The following is a 23,268-nucleotide window of genomic DNA, read 5'->3' as shown; positions in this document are numbered from 1 at the left end:
CTATTATCGAATTTAAAATCATTTTTAAAAATTGAAAAAAAAAAAACACCGCAATGATTAGCGACATGCTAACGCTTGCGCTGCTAGGTCTCAATGAGGACGTGTAGATTTAGGATTATTCTAGAAAACAAACTTTAAACACAATCCTCTACAAAATATAGGGATGATATCTGTAACACAGAGGTCATTTCAAAGCGTAAATCGCTACAACCAATTTAAAATTTGCGTATAAGAAATAAAAACACAAGAAGTGATGCGTCGCGTGTGGATGACGCAATCATTCCGGGCCCGTGACGACGGAAATCAAAATAAGTGTAGTGTGTGGGTGAGTGTGTTTGTTTCTGGAGGACGAGAAGAAGTTAAAACGTGTTAAACACACTTTAATGGTAAGTCAGAAGACGAGTTTAGGTCGAAATTAAGATTAGATAAACGGTGGTGGTGTTTTTTTTTGTGTGGGACTAATTTGGGAAAGCGGATAACGTTACAGATGTTGTTGTTGTTGTTGTTGTTGTTTGGGCCTGTATTAAATATTCATAAACGTCTGGTCTTTTAAATATCATGATCTGTTTTAATATTTTTGTCCTGACTGGTAGGTTTAAATCAAGAAATCCTTGACGAGATCATAAAACTCAGAAGAGCTGGGAAGTGAATCGAGCTGGCATTTGAATCAGGTTCACCTGCAGTCCAGGTGAGTTCAGTACGAGCACGTGCTGTACGTGGCACTTTATTTGTTTATTTATTTTTACAGTAGATATTGTCACAGAGCAGGTTTAACGAAACGTCATACTTGGATTTAGATCTCTAATGAATAAACCAGATGTTTATCTTGGTTTAATTTTTGTTTGTTTTTACATCACAAAAACCTGCTTTTTTTTTTTTAAACAGGGGTGTGTAGAATTTATTTATTTATTTATTTATTTATTTAATCAGCTGTATATATCTAGACACACAGAGGTATAGATATATCCTCTTATGAAAAATAACATAGAAACATTACTAATTGATAAAGATGGTTTTTTTTTCTCGAAATCATCCAGTTTGAACCAGCGATAATGATGAATGCTAAAAAATCAAAATGGTAGATTCCAAAGACTGGAACCCAGGGTTCCGGGATGGACGTGGAACTGACCGGGAAGCACTCGCTGAAGAGGAATGAAAGAATTTGATGGTTTGTTTTGTAGTGAACAGGAGTATGGTGGGCGTTCGTGTCTGGCTGCTGCTGCTGTCGTCGGTCTCTCTCAGGGTGTCGGCAGTGCCTATAGAGCGCGGTCCTCCCACGCAGGACGAGAAAGCCGAGGATAACGCGGTACGCACGCTTTTTAGAAATCACTCTGCAAGCCGTGTAGCAAAGTGTGTCGATTTTGCTGGAACTGACGCGGTGTTGGAGCAGAACGTGTACACGCTGCACGTACACACCACAGGACTGGGGAGGAGGTTCATTATTTCATTCTTATGTAATAGCTTTTTATCTGATGGAATGTTTTCCGGAACTATATATATATATATATATTACACACACACACACACACACTTCTCTCTGTGGGTACTGTTCCCACATTCTAACTCTGTTCTTTATTGACGCTCTTGTGCGGCTCTCTCGACCGGAGAGGATAAGAGTACAATCAAAGCAGTAATAAGTGAATTATTATAAATGAATCTTTGAATTGAATTTTTGATTCCTATGAAGGATTGTGTGTGTGTGTGTGTGTGTGTGTGTGTGTGTGTGTGTGTGTGTTATAGGACACAGGGCTGTATTATGATCGTTATCTGAGGGAGGTGATTGAGGTCCTGGAGACGGATCCTCACTTCAGAGAGAAACTGCAGAGTGCAAACACCGAGGATATTAAAGTAACAAACAGAGTCTTTCTCTTTGTCTCTCTCTCTGTCTGTCTGTCTGTATGTCTCTCTCTCTCTCTGTCTGTCTCTCTCTTTTGTCTCTTTCTTTTGTCTCTCTGTGTGTTTTTCTCTCTCATTGTCTCTCACTCGGTCTGTCTCTCTCTTTTCTGTCTCTCTTTGTGTCTGTCTCTCTGTCTCTCTCTCTCTATTTTCTGTCTCTGTCTGTCTCTATCTCTTTCTGTCTTTGTGTCTCTCTCTCTCCCTTTGTATCTGTCTCTATTATAGTATATTGTGTTGTTTTGCTTTTCTTGTTTTTGTTTGTTTTTTTTTTGTCCCATTTGCTGTTGAATCACTAAGCTCCGCCTACTCTGATTTTGAGCTCATTTGCATCATTTGAAACTAACTTTTCTGAACCGGTCGTAACGCTTTGGGCATATCTTCACAAAACCGATGTCTAAATACTAAATGCTCTGGCGAGTGTGAACCATAACATCTGGAGGTTTTGTGAACAACATGGCCGCCACGCGTTACGTCACCGTAACAGCCGGAACTCGTGACCGGGCGGAGTAACTGCGTCTCAGGGACCGTCTGTGTGATGAGGCGGATATTTGGCGTTCTGAATCTTTGCGCTAATTCGTAATTGAATTTTTAATGATAAATAAAAACAAAACAAAAAAACATGGCCTCCATCAGCCAATCAGCATTCAGCAGACGTTTAAGGAAACTTCTGTTCATGTTTCTGGTCTTATTTATGGAGAACTGGTTACTGTGCTGTTTGTGACAAGTTCTTGGATATTTGTGTGTGTGTGTGTGTGTGTGTGTGTGTGTGTGTGTGCGCGCGCATTGTGACAGAATGGACGCCTCAGTAAGGAGCTGGATCTGGTGGGTCACCATGTCCGAACTCGGCTAGACGAGCTGAAGAGGCAGGAAGTGTCTCGCCTCAGGATGCTGCTCAAGGCCAAACTGGACAGCACCAACATGCAGAGTAAGAGCTGTGTGTGTGTGTGTGTGTGTGTGTGTGTGTGTGTGTGTGTGTGTGTGTGTGTTATAAATATTTTGTTTAAATACCATGGTGCGTTTGTTCCGGTTTCTCTTGCAGGTGTTCAGATGGATCACGTGTCCTTACTGAAGCAGTTCGAGCATCTGGACCCTCACAATCAGAACACGTTCGAAGCCAGAGACCTGGAGCTGCTCATCGCCACGGTGAGCTCCGTCACTCCTGCCTCCAGATCAGGAAAGGGACTAGTTAGTGAATAGTTAAGAGTTAATGAGTTCTGGCTGCGAGCGGTTCGAGAGGTGCGAGGGGTTCGAGGGGTTCGGGGTTTGAGAGGGGTTCGGGGTTCGGGGTTCGAGAGGTGCGAGGGGTTCGAGAGGGGTTCGGGGTTCGAGAGGTGCAAGGGGTTCGAGAGGTGAGAGGGGCGAGGGGTTCGAGAGGCGAGGGGTTCGAGAGGGGCGAGCGGTTTGAGAGGTGAGGGGTTCGAGAAGCGAGAGGTGAGGGGTTCGAGAGGCGAGAGATGAGGGGTTCGAGAGGCGAGAGATGAGGGGTCCGAGAGGTTTACTGCTCAGAAAGATGAATCCAGAGTCGAACATCTTCAGATCTGAACTAAAGCGTCTGTGTTTCCGTGGGGAAATAAATTTCTCCGTATTCAGACTGGAGCTACGCAGCTGCTGAGCCTCAGTCCTGCTGTGTTTACCTGCAATCCTGACTGCTACACTGGATATAAGTCTACACACCCCTGTTACCATGGCAACGCTGGGCCTCTTCTTTACTCCAAATCTCACAGCGGCCAGAATTCCCTCCATCTCTGTCTGCTCTCTCTCCTTCTGTCTCTCCTTCTGTCTCTCCTCTAGCATCACTCTTTCTGTATAACCTTTTCTTTTTTCTCCTCTATCTTTCAGTCACACTCTACCAGTCTGTACCTCTGTCAATCACTGTCTCTGTATCTATCTCCTCCTTTAGTCTTTTTACCTTTTCTTTCTTTCTTTCAGACTTTCATCCATCACTATTTCTATAACACCTTTTTCTTTCTTTTTTCTCTTTCATCTTTCAGTCACACTCTATCCATCTGTAACTTATAAATCACATTATCTATCTATCCATCCATCCATCCATCCAAATTGAACCATCCATCCATCCATCCATCCAAATTGAACCATCCATCCATCCATCCATCCATCCATCCATCCAAATTGAACCATCCATCCATCCATCCATCCAAATTGAACCATCCATCCATCCATCCATCCAAATTGAACCATCCATCCATCCATCCAAATTGAACCATCCATCCATCCATCCAAATTGAACCATCCATCCATCCATCCAAATTGAACCATCCATCCATCCATCCATCTAAATTGAACCATCCATCCATCCAAATTGAACCATCCATCAATCCATCCAAATTGAACCATCCATCCATCCATCCATCTAAATTGAACCATCCATCTAAATTGAACCATCCATCCAAATTGAACCATCCATCCATCCAAATTGAACCATCCATCCATCCATCCATCCATCCAAATTGAACCATCCATCCATCCATCCATCCAAATTGAACCATCCATCCATCCATCCAAATTGAACCATCCATCCATCCATCCATCCAAATTGAACCATCCATCCATCCATCCAAATTGAACCATCCATCCATCCATCCATCCATCCATCCAAATTGAACCATCCATCCATCCATCCAAATTGAACCATCCATCCATCCATCCATCCAAATTTAACCATCCATCCATCCATCCAAATTGAACCGTCCATCCATCCATCCATCCATCTAAATTGAACCATCTGTCCATCCAACCAAATTTAACCATCCATCCATCCATCCAAATTTATCCATCCATCCATCCATCCATCCATCCATCCATCTAAATTTATCCATCCATCCATCCATCCATCCATCCAAATTTAACCATCCATCCATCCATCCAAATTTATCCATCCATCCATCCATCCATCCAAATTTATCCATCCATCCATCCATCCATCCATCCAAATTTATCCATCCATCCATCCAAATTTATCCATCCATCCATCCATCCATCCATCCAAATTTATCCATCCATCCATCCATCCAAATTTTTAACCATACCAGATGGGCTGGTTTGAATATTTCAGAAACTGCTGATTTCCTTCGATTTTCACACATTTTCTGATGACTCTATGTTTCTTTTATATGGTACTTGGCATGTCTAGAACTCTCTCTCTCTCTCTCTCTCTCTCTCTCTCTCTCTCTCTCTCTCTCTCGTGTAAGTCAGTCCAGCACTTCAGAACTGTGACTTCCTGTTTTAAAAGGAAATGCATCAACACAGAAGCCCTTTCATAACAGCTTGAAGTATGTCCTGGGAGTCTTTCCTCGTGTGTCGATGTTTCTGGCAGCTTTAAAAATAAAACAAGCACACGTGTGAGGGAACGATAGATAGGTTGTTAAGAGAGAAATGTAAAAAATTGTGGGCTCTGGAATTCACGAGTGTGTGTGTGTGTGTTCGAGACAGGCCACTAAAGACCTGGAGAATTACGATGCGGAGCGTCACGAGGAGTTCAAGCGTTACGAGATGCTGAAGGAGCACGAGAGGAGGGAGTACCTGAAGAGTCTGGACCAGGAGAAGAGGGAGAGGGAGGAGAAGAGGATGGAGGAGATGAAGGAGAAACACCGCCAGCATCCCAAAGTCAACGCTCCGGTCAGTGCGGAGGAGAATTGTGTACCGCACGTGTTAATGTCTCCATCACCACAACACTTTTCCCTCATTGCCATTTCACACTGCAGAGTTCAAGACTGGTGTAAATTTAACTCGTTTATAAATGAGCTCACGGATGGGACTAGAAGGTTGTATGTCACTAGCGCCCGACTGATGTGGGTTCTCCAGTGGGCAGTGCCGATATTTAGAGTCGCGAGGTCCAGGCTGATGTGACGCCATTCGTTTACCTGCATGTCATAGAACAATATAGTGACCAACGAAAGTACCATTTATAATCCCACAATCCTCCTCAGGGATCAATAGAGTACGTCCATCCATCCATCCATCCATCCTTTTAACCATCCGTCCAAATTTAACCATCCATCCATCCAAATTTAACCATCCATCCATCCTTTTATCCATCCATCCAAATTTAACCACCCACCCATCCATCCATCCAAATTTAACCATCCATCCATCCAAATTTAACCATCCATCCATCCTTTTATCCATCCATCCATCCTTTTATCCATCCATCCAAATTTAACCATCCATCCATCCAAATTTAACCACCCACCCATCCATCCATCCAAATTTAACCACCCATCCATCCATCCATATTTAACCATCCATCCATCCATCCATATTTAACCATCCATCCATCCATCCATCCATCCATCCATCCTTTTATCCATCCATCCAAATTTAACCACCCACCCATCCATCCATCCATCCAAATTTAACCATCCATCCACCCAAATAAATCTAACCATCCACCCATCCATCCATATTTAACCGTCCATCCAACCAAATAAATTTAACCATCCATCCATCCTTTTATCCATCCATCCATCCTTTTATCCATCCATCCAAATTTAACCATCCATCCATCCAAATTTAACCATCCATCCATCCTTTTATCCATCCATCCAAATTTAACCATCCATCCATCCATCCTTTTATCCATCCATCCATCCTTTTATCCATCCATCCAAATTTAACCATCCATCCATCCAAATTTAACCATCCATCCATCCAAATTTAACCACCCACCCATCCATCCATCCAAATTTAACCACCCATCCATCCATCCATATTTAACCATCCATCCATCCATCCATCCATATTTAACCATCCATCCATCCATCCATCCATCCATCCATCCTTTTATCCCATCCATCCAAATTTAACCACCCACCCATCCATCCATCCATCCAAATTTAACCATCCATCCACCCAAATAAATCTAACCATCCACCCATCCATCCATATTTAACCGTCCATCCAACCAAATAAATTTAACCATCCGTCCATCCATCCATCCATCCTTTTATCCATCCATCCAAATTTAACCATCCATCCATCCATCCATCCATCCAAATTTAACCATCCATCCACCCAAATAAATCTAACCATCCACCCATCCATCCATATGTAACCGTCCATCCAACCAAATAAATTTAACCATCCATCCATCCATCCATCCATCCAAAAAAAAAAAAAACCCGTGGATCAGAATATCGGAGAAAACTTTTCAGATCCTATAACAAACAGCAAAGATTGGGAATTGGATTTGGAAAAGAAATGTAGTTTTGGAACTGGACATGTTTCCATATAATGAGACTTACCTGGTTTATCTTTTGTTAGGATTGATTTTATTATATTTATACTTGATTGATTGATATATTTATACTTTTGGTGATTTATTTATTTATTTTTTGCGTGTAAGTTGATTTTGTCTTCGCTTCGAATCATGTTTACTCACCGAATGACTGATGAAGTAATTATGCAGGGGCTTATAATCTTATAAATGTGGCTAATTTAACTAACGTAGCTTAAATGAATAAACTGTTTGAGAGCGAGGAAATCAGTCTCACCATTCTCTCTCCGGGAACTCCAGTGCCAGCTCCGTCTCTGAGGAGTTTCGGAACGTTTGGCAGACAAAAGGGGGCGCCGATGCTGAATATTTGATAATTGAAATGCTTGATATCGGCCGCGTTGCTAAACGATCAGAAACGATTGCAATAAAGAGTTGAACGGGAGGTCATGATAACGAGAGTTTCCTCTGTGTAGGGGAGCGTGGACCAGCTGAGAGAGGTGTGGGAGGAGACGGACGGGCTGGACCCACAGGAGTTCAACCCCAAGACCTTCTTCAAACTACACGGTAAATGATCATCGCTGTAAGTTAGGGTGCGCAAACTTTTGAGCTCGGCCCGCGTGACCCGTTCAGACTCGTAGCAGCGTTCTAACTAAACAGAACCCGTACGTGAGACTGGAACAACATTCTAGATTCTGATTGGTCAGAAGGCGTTGGTTCATTTTATTCAACATATTTAACATGGAAGGAGTCTCCAGTGTGAGCGCTTTGTAACAGTCAGAGGTGACGTGTGAATGTTTTTCCCCTTCAGACACTAATGGAGACGGCGTGCTGGACGAGCAGGAGCTGGAAGCGCTCTTCACAAAGGAGGTACAGGAAAGACAGCTTAATTATTATTATTATTATTATTATTATTAAAGCTTATGGTTTTTATTGTGATGATTTATTTACCTTTTCCTGTTACCGTGTGATTTTCTTTTATTTATTTATTTTTTCTGGCGTCAGCTGGAGAAGGTGTACGACCCGAAGAACGAGGAGGACGACATGATGGAGATGGAGGAGGAGAGGCTGAGGATGAGGGAACACGTCATGAAAAATGTCAGACACGTCTTTCTCCTCTTTTTTTCATTTTGCATTAATGAGAGCTCTGTTGTGTGTGTGTGTGTGTGTGTGTGTGTGTGTGTGTGTGTGTGTGTGTGTGTGTGACCAAAACATCATATCACAATATTGTTATAGATGGTTTGTTAAAACATGGTTTTATATGCTGTTCTCAACAGAATTCATGTATCTGCTACTACACTGTCTCTATCTGTCTGTCTGCTTGCATATCTGTCTGTCTGCCTGTCAGTCTGTCAGCTTGCATACCTACTAGGAATGTCACGACGCCAAAAATCTAGTAGTCAGTACCGATACCACCAAAAGTACTCGATACTCCATACCAAAGTCAATACCACAGTGTGGTTTAAAAATAGACCTACCTACCTGTCTGTCTGTCTGCCTATCTGTCTGTCTGTCTGCTTGCATACCTACCTGTCTGTCTGTCTGCTTGCATATCTATCTTTCTATTTATTTATACATTCCTCTGTCTGCTTGCATACTTGCCTACCTATCTGTTTCTCTCTCTCACTCACTCCCTGTCTGTTTATTTATACATTTGTCTCTTTCTATCTCTCTGTTTTTATCTATTTAATTCTGTCTATCCATTTATTTATGTATAACTATCTTTCCATCTGATTCTGCCCTTCCATCTCTCTCCATGCTGTTGCTTTATTTAACTGATTATTAAACTATAATATATTATAATTCAGAAACTCTGTTAGAATGATAATTTCTAGCAATACTGTTATTTATTATTGAATAAATTAGATTTTCTTGGTGATTAAATATATATAAATGCTGTGTGTGTGTGTGTGTGTGTGTGTGTGTGTGTGTGTGTATGTATTGTTGATATTTCCCTCACTACAGGTGGACCTGAATCACGACCGGTTGGTCAGCCTGGACGAGTTCCTCAAATCCACGGAGAAGAAAGAGTTCAGCAGCCCGAAGGAGTGGGAGGTACGAGACCAACCCTCCCCATGTTACTGAGTTCTTAGCACAGATCCATGGTGTGGTCATGTGACCTACTAATAGTTACGTGTTGCCACGCCCTCTAAGCACTTCGGCGTGTGTTAAAATGAGGTGCGTGTAGTACGCACGGGCGTTTTAGCGGGACGCGCACGTGGGGAAGACACGCCCATCTCTGTGGTTTATACACGGGTCACTTATACCATGATGATTTACATGAACACTTATTTTTAAACAACTTTTAAAATATAGACACTGGATGACAATAAGCCGGTGTACACGGAGGAGGAGCTTCAGCGCTTTGAGGCGGAGCTTTGGGATAAACAGGTGGAGCTCAGCAGGAGGGCGGAGACTCTGAGACAAGAACAGGAGATTCTGAAAGAGAGAGGCAAAGCTCTGGAGGCCCAAAAGAAAGAATACCAGCAGGTGAGGGGTGCATCAGCGTGTGCTTGCGGTTGCCATGGTAACCGTTGCTGTCCTGCTGTCACTCGGGTTGTTACTCACCATGTTTTGCGTATGAAAGGCGGTGGTGGAGATGTCGAGACAGAAAGCCCAGCAGGCGGCGCGCCAACTGCCTCCTTCAGGCCCTGACGGAGAACTGCGGTTTCAGCCGGACGCTCGGAACCTGGCTCAAGAACATCACCAAGGTGAGAACTGAGGGCTCACTCTTAATCTGACACCTAGTGCCCTAGATAGGGGGCTAAACCTGTTAGCTCTATAAGGCCGCTTTGCGTTCCTCACACGTAACGTGCATCAACTGCACCGACGCGAATAAACATGAAATAAAAGAATTTAACAATCGCACTTTATTATTTTCATGATTGCAGGACGTTCCAAACTGAACACCTTCTTTTTCCTTCCTGTAGGAGGTGCTGTAAGCTACGTAGTGTAACGGCTAGACGGTTCGGATTAGCCTAATTCGTTAGCTACTACAGCAGTAAATTAGCATTTTGTTGGTGGGCGTGGTCAGACGAGCAAACGTTAATTATCAAGTCAGTGACAGTTTTAATGTTCAACATTATGAGAGAAGTAGGCGTGGCCTTTACGTGTGTGTGTGTGTGTGTGTGTGTGTGTGTGTGTGTGTGTGTGTGTGTGTGTCTTTTCCAGTTGGAAAGATGCCTGTCGACCCAAACAGAGACGTCCAGAACGGCCTGCCTGCTGAGCCACCACAGAACCTTCAACACGCACCATAACTCACCTCATGTAACACACACACACACACACACACACACACACACACTGCTGCTAAGCACTCTCCTCATTGTCACCTCAAATTACAGCCAACTTTTAACGTATGGTTCGCTTCTTGGTTTTTAATCTCGCTTTGATCAAAGGAAAACTCCTCCCTGAACCATTTGCATATTAATTAGCATAATTAACACGAGATCTTTAACCTCCGATGTTTATTTTGTAATGAAATTCGAATGGATCCCCGCGTTACCCACCATGCCGTCCGGCCGCCTGCTCGCCGCGGTGCAGTGGGGTTCGTCCCTGTCTTCATCTCTACCGTAAGAGAGCGATGCGGCGGTGCTTTAGTGCCAACACCAACCAACCAATTAGCACAAGAATCGTCCAAATAACTAAATATAAACGTATTGAATGCGTTCGAGGGTGGAGTTAAACTTGAATAGTGTGCAGCTCCTGCAGTTTGGTGAAAAAGCCGTTTTTCTTTCAAATGCATTCGATTGGCTGAGCTGTGTGTATTGTGTTTCATTTAGCATTGCAGTTAATGTAAGACTAATATTGCTAACAAGCTAACAGGATAATGCCGTTCATGGCGGTTCAGCCATCTTGGACACTCGTAATTACTTTATGCTGCAATCGACTTACCTCATAGTAGCATGAGCGGGTGGCCATGTTGTTTTGACGTCACTGGACGTGGGGGTGTTTGCTTTTGGTTTTTTCTTTATTCGGAGGTCTGAAACGATGAGTTACGACCTTTATTCGAACGCGCTGCGATTTTTTTTGTTGTTGTTGTTGTTTGACTCCGCCCCTAAATTGGTAGGCCACACCCCCTAAATGTGGATCGTATAATAAGTGACGTGGACGAACACGAACGCCGCTACTGTACGAACGGATTAAATGATGGAAAGAGATGAAACGTGTTTAGCGTAACGACGTGATTTAGGTTTATTACGGTATTTATGGATTTTGCGTGACTCGGACTTCTAATTTCAACTTCTTGCACGTTTTTGCTTTGAAATTTTGTGTCATGTTCAGTTATTTGATTTGTGAATATTCATGCCAGCTTTTATTACTATCACACACACACACACACACACACACACACACACACACACACACACACACACCCCGTGAGCAGACAGAACGGGATTTCTGTGGATTGTGTTGATTTTATTTTAATCATAATAAAGCTGTTGTCAGACTCTACACTGAAATGTTGATGTGATTTTAATCTGCGGTCGCCACGTTCCAGCTTCCAACCCTGTCTTCTCGATCCGTTTCACCCTGAAACCCCACCCACTTGTCACCTGTCAATCAACCCCCCCCACCACCACCACCACCTGACAGACAAACAAGAACTCCGCGTGGTGTGTAAACAAAGCCTTAATAACGCGTTCCAGGTTGGCCAGTTCCCCCAGTAACCAGTTCTTCATAAATAAGACCGTAAACGTATTGATTTATATTGAAGCTAGAGATAGATTATAATACATGCAGCATGCACAGTACGGAATACAGTATGGTGGAGTTTTTTCTCTGCATTTCTAATTTTCGTGATTTTTGAGAGAAGACTAGTGTTTTAAGAAGAGTTTTCTCCCTGATGAATACTCTGTTTGTGTCCCAAACATTCTCTGGTCCGTCCTCTCCCTTATCGTTCTCTTTTAGATATCATTTTATTACTAACATTACATAACAACATATTTTTTTCCCATCAGTCCTTGAAAAGACATGGTGAGGGGGTGGAGTAGTAAGTGTAATCACAACTCTGTCAATCACTTTTATTTTCTTCAACTCTACAAATGAGACTCGCGGTAACGTGGATCATCAGGAAGAGGGCGCTCTCCACTCACTCTCTTTCTCTTGCTCTCTCTCGCTCTCTCTCTCTCAGTCCAGACTCTTGAGGTTCTCCCTCCTCTCGTGCTCCTTCAGTATCTCGTAACGCTCGAACTCCTCGTGACGCTCCGCATCGTAATTCACTGATGAATTCTCGTAGTTAGTGGCCCGTCTCGAAAATGCACACGCCATGATTTCACTGACTGCTCGACAACCATTGGCTAAACTGGAAATGTTTTAATAAGCGGTGCAACGCGAGTTCGATCCCCGACGATGCCACAGCCGTCCGAGTCCGCGAAAGCAAAACCGACTGGGATGAACTGGACCAGCGTCTGCACCCCAGACCTCCTCGTCAGCTGAACGAGCACAAATCCTAGCAGCCACGCTCCACAATCGAGTGCAAAGTCTTCCCAGAAGAATGGAGCTTCTTATAACAGCAAAGAATCTGGAATTGGGTCTTCTACAAGGATATACGGGTGTGACGGTCAGGGGTGCACATACTTTTGGCCATACTGTGTAGCTACACAAAGCCATCTGAAATACTGTACAGAGCGAGTTCAGTAACTGCTCAGAAACGACTATAGCGCAAATGATCATCGCTGCGAAGTTAGATTAGGGTGTGCAAACTTTTTCACATATATAAGTGTACATCATTTAATCCACTCGAGGTGGGAGGTTCGTCTTGATCGATCTTGTGGTTCGGGTGAACGTCTCCGAGAGATTTCTTTAACAGGACCGCTAAAAATAAACAGGTGCCAATCACATCATGAATATTATAATATAAACATCTTTCATGTGGGCGGAGTTTAGCTTTAATAACGTGTATAACATTCAGATTGCTCCGTGTGTGTGTGTGTGTGTGTGTGTGTGTGTGTGTCTCGCATTCTTCATTTAATTCCACATGCCATCTTCAAATTCTTTCCCCTATTTTCTCAACCCTGTTGACCCCCAACGCCCCGCCCACCTGTCACCTGTCAATCAAACCCCTCCCCATAACCCCAGTGAGATTTCACAGGAAGCTTTACAGCTTTAGATTTCACTCACAGTTACACCACATGGTGAAGTTAAAGGTGGGAACAACGAAGCTGTTAAAAATAAATGGAGTTTAAAAGATTAAGAACGGTACAACTAATCTAAAAAATGAAATAAATAAAAGTTTGGTAAATAACTACATATAACGCCGCCCACTTTTGGATGTTCATCGGTTTATCTGCTTAGAGTTTTATTTATTTATTTATTTATTTTTCTTACGATTTTCATCCTTACATCCTTTCGTACCGAGCAGCAAAAAAATGATGCATGTGTGAAAATAAATTAAAATCTTAATAATAAATTAAAAATAAAATTGAGACAAAAAAGCGTACTCGTGAATTTAAAAATGCAAAAACGAATCACGTTAACTCCAAACGTCAGGATCCTTTCTGACTCGACTTACAGCATTATAATATATATAATACATATCACTATATTTTTCTGTTTATTGCGTAACTAAAAGGTAACTTGTTCTTGCGTAAAGATGTCTGATGGTCGGTTTCTATACGAAATGTGAACGCAGCACAGGTTCATCCAAAAAATAGTCTTTGTTATATATAGGTGTGCAACAATTATTGGTAGCATTTAATCGGTACTTTGTGCTACGTCGCTTTGGCAAGATAACAGCTCTGAGTCTTCTCCTATAACGCCTGATGAGGTTGGAGAATACGTGGCGAGGGATCTGAGAGCGTTCCTCCGTACAGAATCTCTCCAGATCCTTTACATCTCGAGGTCCACGCTGTTAGCAACAAGCTAACGTAGCATCATAAGCAAGAAGTTCAGGACGTTGATATAAAAAGTGAAACGCTCCGAGTCTGTGAGACGAGTCGGATTAAAACCCGGCTGTGTGGGTTTTTTTAATAACGTTGATGATGAATTGTCAGGTTTGGACTCTGCTCCCTTGCTACGTGTGCTAGAAGTACGTGACTCATGGTGTGATTATTGCGGTGTGTTGGTGATGTGTGGGACTGCACCTCGTCTCACACGTCCTCTTCTGTTCTTGGACACGCACACAGTCGTTATTCCCTCCCTTTCCTTCTCCGACTCTCTCTCTGTGTATCCGTACTCGTGCGGAAAATGAGCAGTTAGGAAGTTTAGCATTTTAGCTAGTTTAGCATTTTGTTTTCGGGTTTTTGTACTTTTTCATTTTGTTTTTCTTTGTTAGTATAAAAAGAAAAAAAAACTGTGAATGATCGTTGCCGTGTGTCAGTCGGTTTGTTTTTCTTCTCGATAAAACTTTATTGGGGAAAAAAAAAAAAGTTTAGCGTTTTAGCTCGGGGTTTTGTCGATGCTAATTCAACTTTCCTAAATGAACCTAGCAGTGCTAAGCAGAGGAATCTGCCTTGCTTGCTAATGTGTCTAGTTCTGATGTGATAGCAAGCTAGCTAACCACCAACCGTACACGACGAGGAAGGTTAAAGATAATTATGCTAACTTATAATTCAGTGTCGCTAACATTAGCACCTTGCCTTCATTTTGGATCGTTGCTAATATTATGAAGGAACTGCAGTCATTATTATCCTAGCACAGTTAGCTTTAGCCTCGGTGTAACCAGCTCACTATCCCTCTCCATCTTTTCTACCGATCCCTCTATCCCTCCGTCCATCTGTCATCCCGTACTTCCTTAATAACCTTCCATGCTCTATTTACCTCTCTGTTCATCTTCTGTTTTTCTCTTTCTATTCTTCCAACCATCCATCCGTCAATCATTGACTTGCTTGCTCTTCCTTCCTCCCATCCTCTATCTGCTCACGATCCATCCATCCGTCCATCCATCCATACTATTGCAACAGCTTGCTTACCATCCATCCATCCATCCATGCATCCACCCAGACTACTCCAAGAGTTTGCTCACAATCCATCCATCCATCCATCCATCCATCCATGCATCCACCCAGACTACTCCAAGAGTTTGCTCACAATCCATCCATCCATCCATCCATCCATGCATCCACCCAGACTACTCCAAGAGTTTGCTCACAATCCATCCATCTGTCCCTCCATCCAAACTACTCCAACAGCTTGCTCATCATCCATCCATCCATCCATCCATTCATACTACTCCATCAGCTTGCTCATCATCCATCCATCCATCCATCCAAACTACTCCAACAGCTTGCTCATCATCCATCCATCCATCCATCCATCCATCCAAACTACTCCAACAGCTTGCTCATCATCCATCCATCCATCCATCCATTCATACTACTCCAACAGCTTGCTCATCATCCATCCATCCATCCATCCATTCATACTACTCCAACAGCTTGCTCATCATCCATCCATTCATCCATCCATGCATCCATCCAGACTACTCCAAGAGTTTGCTCACAATCCATCCATCTGTCCCTCCATCCAAACTACTCCAACAGCTTGCTCATCATCCATCCATCCATCCATCCATTCATACTACTCCAACAGCTTGCTCATCATCCATCCATCCAGCTATCCATCTATCCATCCATCCAGCCTGCTTATCCTTGCTACGTTCATCTTCCTGCCTCATCCTCCATTCATCTGTCCAACTTCTTCTGCCAACCCCCTCACTAGGGGTGTGCTCAATATCTGTCCTTCTATTCTTTTCTGTCAGCTTACCCCATGCCATCCATCCATCCATCCATCCATCCATCCACCCACCCATCTATCCATCCATCCATCCATAGCAACCTCCTCTGTTCATCTGCCCATCTGTTCTTCTACCTTCTCTACCAGTGTGCACACCATATACCCTCGACTTTTCCACAGTTCCTCAATCCATCTATTGTTCTTACCCTCCTGCTTACCATCCATCCATCCATCCAAACTCCTCTACCAGCCTGCTCGCTATCCCTCTATTAATCCGTCAGTCCATTCCTACCTTTCTCTACCAGTCTGCTAATCTCCATCCTTCTATCCTTCTCTGGCAGCTTGCCCTCTACCCCTCTATTCATCCATCCTTGACCTCCTTAAGACTCACCAATCTATCCATCTACCCATCCACTCACGATCCCTTGGTCCATCCATTCTTCCATACATGCTTCTGTCCATCTTCCATCCTTATATCTTTCTCTCAGCCGACAATCCATCCATCCCTTCCTTTTACTCTTCTCTATCAGTCTGCTCAATGTCCATCCATCCATCCATCCATCCATCACTCTACCCTTCACCACCAGTCTGCCTACGATATGCCCTCCTATCCTTCTTTTTACTCTTCTTCCCTCCACCATCCTCCTTTTCCATCCTGCTCACCCTCTCGCTCTCTCTCCACCATCCTTCTTTTCCATCCTGCTTCATTCTCCCTCGCTCCACATCATCTCAGCCAGTCTGATTTTCTCTCTCCTCGTCTATCTCTCCGTCCTGTTTTCAGTCTCTCACACTGGAACAACATTAAGGTATAAATATGAATATTCATGAGGTAACTATATAAAGATGGTGTTGGTCATACGACATCACGCTGATTATTCAGTGAGAGAGTCAGCTCTGGCTGTATGTGGGACACGTCGCAGTAACGTGGATCATCAGGAAGAGGGCGCTCTCCACTCACTCTCTTTCTCTCGCTCTATCTCTCTCTCTCTCTTTCTCTCGCTCTCTCTCTCTCACACACACACAGCACAATCCGAGCTGCATACAGCAGCAGCATCACAGCTTCCATCCACATTCCCATGCTAATTATTTAGTCTTCGTCCTGATGCTGATTGGTCCTCACCAGCATGAGCTGAAACATCTTCTGATCCAGGGTGTAAAATAAAAGTATCATTCCAGCCATGGGGATGATTTTAGGTCATCTATGATTTCGGACTGTGAGGCCATTCCTCTGTGCGTTCTCCACAGCGCTGCTGAATTCTGGATTCTGATTGGTCAGGTGTTGATTCACAGGTTTATACGTCAATGTGCTCGTTCTGATACGTTATCGTTATCGTTGTTATAGTAACAGATCGCTCGTGGAAACACGTACGGCAGACCCGCCATGTAAACTGATTAAGAAGAGTGAAGATTTCTGTACATTTGATATTTTATGGCCTTTCCAGACGCCCTTATCCAGAGCGACTTAGTTATCTCATTTTTTTAATACACCTGAGCAGTTGAGGGTTAAGGGCCTTGCTCAAGGGCCCAGCTGTGGCAGCTTGGCGGTGATGGGATTTGAACTCATGACCTCCCGTTCAGATGTCCAATGCCCTAACCAGTGAGCTGGAAGGAGCCACATTTATGGAAGGAGTCTCCAGTGTCAGAGGTAAAGCTCTAAGTTTAAGTGTTCCGGATTCTTCTGGACAGAGGCGTTTACACTTCTTTGCAGATTCTCTAGAACATCACAAGCTGAGAGACGCTGACAGAGAGAAAAAAATGTTTATAGCTGCTATAACATAAGTGAGAACAGGAACCCATGATGCGTGGGCAAAGCACTTTGGGACGTGCGCTGGAGCTGCGATGCTAGTCTTGTTAACAAATAATGGAAGCTTATAGGCTCCAGTTTGGAGGATCATTTGGATTCAGACACCAGATACACGAGGATGAGCCTTGGAGCATGACTTCTTAAGCTGAAGTGCTCGGAGTATAGTGGGAGGGGGGGAATCCTGCTACGTTTGGAGACGCCGTGATGTCATTGGTGGTGTGTTGTGGCTGCACGTAGCCATGACGGTGCTAGATGGTGTGGAATGTAAGAACGGTTAGCTTAGCAGCCTCAGCAATGACAGTATGGTATGGCGAAGGACAAACACTTTACACGGCAGGAAGTGCAAAATACTTCGAGACTCCGGCCAAGGGAAAGAATGTGAGGTCAGTGCTGCAAAAAAAAAAAAAACATTTACATTTACACAGCGCAAAGTCATAGATAACATCAGTGAGTGATCGCTAATAACGCTAGCAGTGACGGTATCCAGGTCATCCTGACTGCCGCAAACTGCTGATGAGGTAAAGTGTATTAGTCATGTCCATAAATCACATCATATACAGTCATTAGATACACTTAGGTGCAAAATGTATTCTGCACCCCCCCCATCCCGCGTGATGCAGAATATTTACTTTTATTATATACAGATCCTCTGAAAAGGTCTAAAAATGTGATTATTTTTCCCATACTCACCACTTCCTTTCTTTTTTCCGTTCAAGATATTTTTTAGTACGTACGTATGTTTGGGTTTGGGTTTTTTTGTTTTTTTGTTTTTTTTCTAAATGATCCCTTCAGGAGCTTCGTAATTTTATGACGTATTTATTAAAAATAAAATTCTACATTTCAAAATAAAACGTGTGTGAGTCCTGCAGAAAGACAACATAGCAAAAAAATAAATAGAAGTAAGAAATGATTCATAAACAAGTAAATAATTATTTTGGGCGCACAGTGTCATAGTGGTCAGCACGTTCGTCTCACACCTCCAGGGTCGGGGGTTCGATTCGCACCGTGGCCCTGTGTGTGCGGAGTTTGCATGTTCTCCCCGTGCTGCGGGGGTTTCCTCCGGGTACTCCGGTTTCCTCCCCCAGTCCAAACACATGCATGGTAGGCTGATTGGCGTGTCTAAAGTGTCCGTAGTGTATGAATGGGTGTGTGAGTGTGTATGTGAGTGTGCCCTGCGATGGATTGGCACCCTGTCCAGGGTGTACCCCGCCTTGTGCCCCATGCTCCCTGGGATAGGCTCCAGGTTCCCCCTTGACCCTGAAACGGATAAAGCGGTATAGAAGATGGATGGATGAATCATTTTATTTGATCTGTTTTTTGTTATTGTTGTTGTTAGTTTTTTTGGTAATGTGTTATTTTTATCTTATCTGCCAAATTTTCAAAATGGAGTTCTATACTCTCCTTTTTGCTTTATATAATGTAAAAATATGTAAATATTTTAGCTTTTATTTAAAAACAAAAAGATGAATAATCGAATGAAGCGATAATTTATGATTAAATTATTATGATAAGGTAAGACGAGCAAGCAGAAGCCCTGAGATTAAAAATACATGGTTCTGTATGTTAACCCGTGAGCCGGGTAACACTCGCTGGCCGTGACCCCTGACCTCTGTCCTTTCCCTGACCCGTATAAAAGAGTAAACCGATGTGGCGCGTGGACGTTCTCTCAGAGGGCTTCCCCCATCATCTGCTGCTTCAGCTGCTGCGCTCTCCTCGGAGCCGGACGCCGGTGATGCCCAAAGCTCCAGACAAACACGCCGGCTGTGCTGCCTCTGTTGCCATGGCAACCGGAGGCAGGCGCTGATGGGTGAACGGTGAGCAAATTCTCGTTAGGGTTTATGGACGTGTGTGTGTGTGTGTGTGTGTGTGTGTGTGTGTGTGTGTGTGGGGTTATATTATTACTACTTTTTCACAATTTTACTGGTGTGACATCGTCCAGTGTTTCAGATCGATATCGCCACGACCGATGCTTGGTATCGTATCGTGTCGTATCGTATCGGTGCGTCCTTATTCGACACACGCAGGTTGAGGGCAGAAAAAAACGTGTGTGTGTGTGTGTGTGTGTGTGTGAAAGCAACCTGAATTTCCCAGAACAGCATGAGACTCATCAGCAGAACTGCTGGTAAACACCAGGAGAGGGGAAAAAAAAGGGAAATGAACAAGAGCTACAATGCGGCTTCTCCGTATCCTTTTGTGGAATAAAAGTGTAACAACTGACACCTTTACATCAACTGAAAGAAATATGATAAAGATGAAAACGCCTCTTCAAAGCCTCTTCTGCTAATTATTGACAAGCCACGAGAGTGGAAAGACGACGGAGGTAAGCGAGACGATCTCTGTGGCTTTAAATCCTTCCCTTGTGCACTAGGGATGACATCATCCTCAAAAAAACCCATTACGTCATCCCTTCAGGGAGCCTCCTCCCCTACCCCACCCTGCTCCCTCTCACCCCCTTCCTTCTCCTCCTCCTCTTCCTCCTCCACCTCCTCCATCCCCCCCTCCCCCCGAAACCTGATTGGCTCGCATCAGTGTGAAGACCCTCCTCGTCTTGGCTCTGATTGGCCGAGAGAATCCGCTGGTGTCTTTGTGTTATTGGGATGCTCGCACACACACACACACACATACACACACTTAATGCTCACAGCACCATTATCCTCATGCACAATACACTGAGTGGTGTGTGTAAAAAAAAAAAAATTAAAAATTAAAAAAATTAAAAAAAGAAGAAATGTTTCACAATATAAGTGAATCTCAGGGTCTGAGTCCATCTAAATAATTGTCTTTGGAGAGAGAGAGAGAGAGAGAGAGAGAGAGAGAGAGAGAGAGAGAGAGAGAGAGAGAGAGAGAGAGAGAGAGAGAGAGAGAGAGAGAGAGAGAGAGAGAGAGAGAGAGAGAGAATGTATGGAGTTGCAATACCATTGAGAGTCGCCAGAGGGAGACATGAACCAGGTTGCCAAAGCGTGAATTTTTACTCCTGATTAAAAAACTCGTTTAAAGCAGGATTTTGCTGAGTTCAACTTAACTTGGGAGTAGGAAAGTGTAACTCGGAATTACGTCATTGTCGTGGGAATAAAACGCCTTGATGCTCTTTTGCTAGCAACAAGCTATCCAGCTAACTTTGATGAGTGATGTATATTCGCCCTTCAAAGCCATGAATTAAACCACACAAAAAACAACCCAGAAATATGCCTTGATCTAAAGCAAATACTAGTTTATACTGACTTTCTGAGCAGGATTTCCGATTTGTTTTTGTTTGGGGTTTTTTCCTAGTGAAAGGTCGGAATCGGGTTCGGGTTACGATTGATTAGTCAAACGTAGCGTTAGAAACTTTACAGGGAAGAAAAACTAACAGGGAAATGAACTAAAATATCGATTGAACCGAACAAAATCAGAAACACAAACAAACTGGTCAACAACGTTTTGCTTGTATTTTCTCATTTGTAAGTCGCTTTGGATAAAAGCGTCTGCTAAATGAATAAATGTAAATGTAAATAACGTCATTTTTCTGTTGAAGTGTGATTTCAAGAAGTGACTCCTAACACCCGATCTCCGTCTAAGAAAAACCAAAGGAAACGCCCCCTCGACTCTGAATTCCTACACAGGAACTCGGGATGGTCTCCTCAACCCCGAGTTCAGCAAGTGACGTCAAGTCAACATGGCCGCTCCGCTCATAGCAGCAGCACTTCTTACCTTTAAATGAGTTCTAGTGTACAGCAGTGGTCACCAACCCTTTTAAGCCCAAGATCCCTGACCTTGACCTTGATGAAAGGAAACATCTACCTGCTGAAGAATTGATAGAAAAAGACAGCCCAACTTGAGGCCTTTTTTGAAGACCCAAAAGTCCCCAAAAGCCACAATCTCCATGTCAACTCCACTTGACAAAGCAAATACTTGCTGGAATTTGGCTGCAACCTGTTCTATATCAATGGGCATGAATGGGTTTGAGACAAATGCAGCAATACTGCCAGGCTCTGGGTTACTGATCAGAAGGTCAGGGGTTTGAGCCCCAGCACTGCCAAGCTGCCTCTGTTGGGCCCTTGAGCAAGGCCCTTAACCCTCTCTGCTCCAGGGGGCGCTGTATCATGGCTGACCCTGCGCTCTGACCCCAGCTTCCTAACATGACGGGGTATGCAAAGAAGAGGAATTTCACTGTGCTGTAATGTATACGTGATCAATAAAGACTCGTTATCATTATCATTATCAATACATTCCATGATGTACTCACCAAAATGCCAATTGAACTCTGTTACCTCTTTGTCCAGGTGAGCGCAGTAATTCTCAGGGTGAAAAACATCCTTGTCTTCAACGCTCTGTGACATTTTTTACAGGTTGGGAAAGTACCCTAACCCTAACCCTATCACGTGGGGCAGGTGTCTTTCTTTTACCTGGAGCTCGTTGTTGAGTGTATTCAGTTTTGCTCAGAAACCCCAGGTCCAGCAGCCACACGTCATCTGACAGTTCCTTGTGTTCCTTGCAGACAGAAAAGTCTTCATCTCAGTCAACAAAGCGTTGTAACACTTTCCGCCACTCAACTGCCGGACATCAGCATGAAGTAGTAGGTCTCTGAAGCGATGCTGCAGTGCTTTTGCTCGTATCGAGTTGATCAGTTTGACCACCAGTGTCATTTTGTGAGAAAAGTCCACGACTTTCCCAGCCAATGATCATTCACAAAGTCGGGAAAATCAGGGTCACACCTCGCGTTGCCGGCGCTCCATCGGCGGTAATTGCTACCAGTTTATGAACGGGGATATCGTTTTGACTGACACTGTAAATATCCTCACTGCTCGGTCTCTCCTTTAAGTGCAAAAGAGTCAGGAAGTCCTCCTTTGTTGTAGAATCCTGCAAAGCCAGTCTGACAAAAACAACAAGCTGAGCGCGGTGTCCATTACATCCATTACGTCGGCCTTCAGCCCGTCAGCTTTCCTAGCACGGATTGCGCTCTTTGGTGGGTAGCTGCCTTTAAATTCCAGATGGTTGGTGCTGAAGTCTGCTTTCGTTTTTGTTCTCCTTCGCCACTGAGATTTTGGTATCAGTCCTTTCCAAGATTCGAGATTCTGGTTCAAGCGAAATCTCAAGAACGAGAGGATGAATGTGTGTAGGAAGAACCCAGAGTTTGTTAGAGAACATACATAAACACACAGCATATAGAACACCAAGGACTTGAAAACAAGTCTGCCTGAGGCAAAGTTCTGGGGAAAACTTGGAACATCTTCAACTTTGAAGTTTTAGCAAAATAGAAAATAATAGATTGCAACTTATTTCTTAGAGCAAGAAGTCGTTTTTGGCCCCGCCCCCACAGAAGAATTCATGTATTTAACAAAATTTCTATCAAGAGCTCAGACAAAATAAAGCAGAATTGTGAGGAGTGGGGAAATAGATATGAAGGAAGCAGGTACGGATGGAACTCACTTTTATTGCTGTAAATATCACTGAGAACAAAAAATGCACGGGCAGGAAAACAACGGTGATCAGTGATTGGTTGCCGGGATCAATAGTGATCAGTGATTGGTTGCCAGGATCAATAGTGATCAGTGACTGGTTGCCAGGATCAGTGGTGATCAGTTGTCAGGAAGACACTGTACAGCTCGGCTCAACCACACTCAAGCCAACCAGGACGGCCAGGAACCTTGTGGTGATTCTCGAGGACAGTTTGACCTTTACA

The 23,268-nt window shown here is 43.6% G+C and overlaps 1 protein-coding gene across 1 annotated transcript; it reads left to right on the top strand.

The window, feature by feature from the left end:
• The first annotated feature begins 275 nt into the window (after nucleotides 1–275).
• nucb1 (nucleobindin 1) lies at nucleotides 276–11,581 on the top strand. The gene is made up of 14 exons (XM_053618404.1): nucleotides 276–386; nucleotides 594–688; nucleotides 1,182–1,306; nucleotides 1,741–1,848; nucleotides 2,689–2,821; nucleotides 2,936–3,039; nucleotides 5,347–5,532; nucleotides 7,603–7,693; nucleotides 7,938–7,996; nucleotides 8,132–8,224; nucleotides 9,092–9,181; nucleotides 9,443–9,616; nucleotides 9,714–9,837; nucleotides 10,298–11,581. Exons 3-14 carry the CDS (start codon nucleotides 1,193–1,195, stop codon nucleotides 10,381–10,383), a joined length of 1,362 nt encoding a protein of 453 aa, XP_053474379.1. The 5' UTR covers nucleotides 276–386; nucleotides 594–688; nucleotides 1,182–1,192; the 3' UTR covers nucleotides 10,384–11,581.
• The last annotated feature ends 11,687 nt before the right edge of the window (nucleotides 11,582–23,268 follow it).

This window comes from Ictalurus furcatus, chromosome 2, assembly GCF_023375685.1.
Source record: "Ictalurus furcatus strain D&B chromosome 2, Billie_1.0, whole genome shotgun sequence".
NCBI lineage: Eukaryota > Metazoa > Chordata > Actinopteri > Siluriformes > Ictaluridae > Ictalurus > Ictalurus furcatus.
This window is presented reverse-complemented; position numbering and strand designations above follow the sequence as displayed.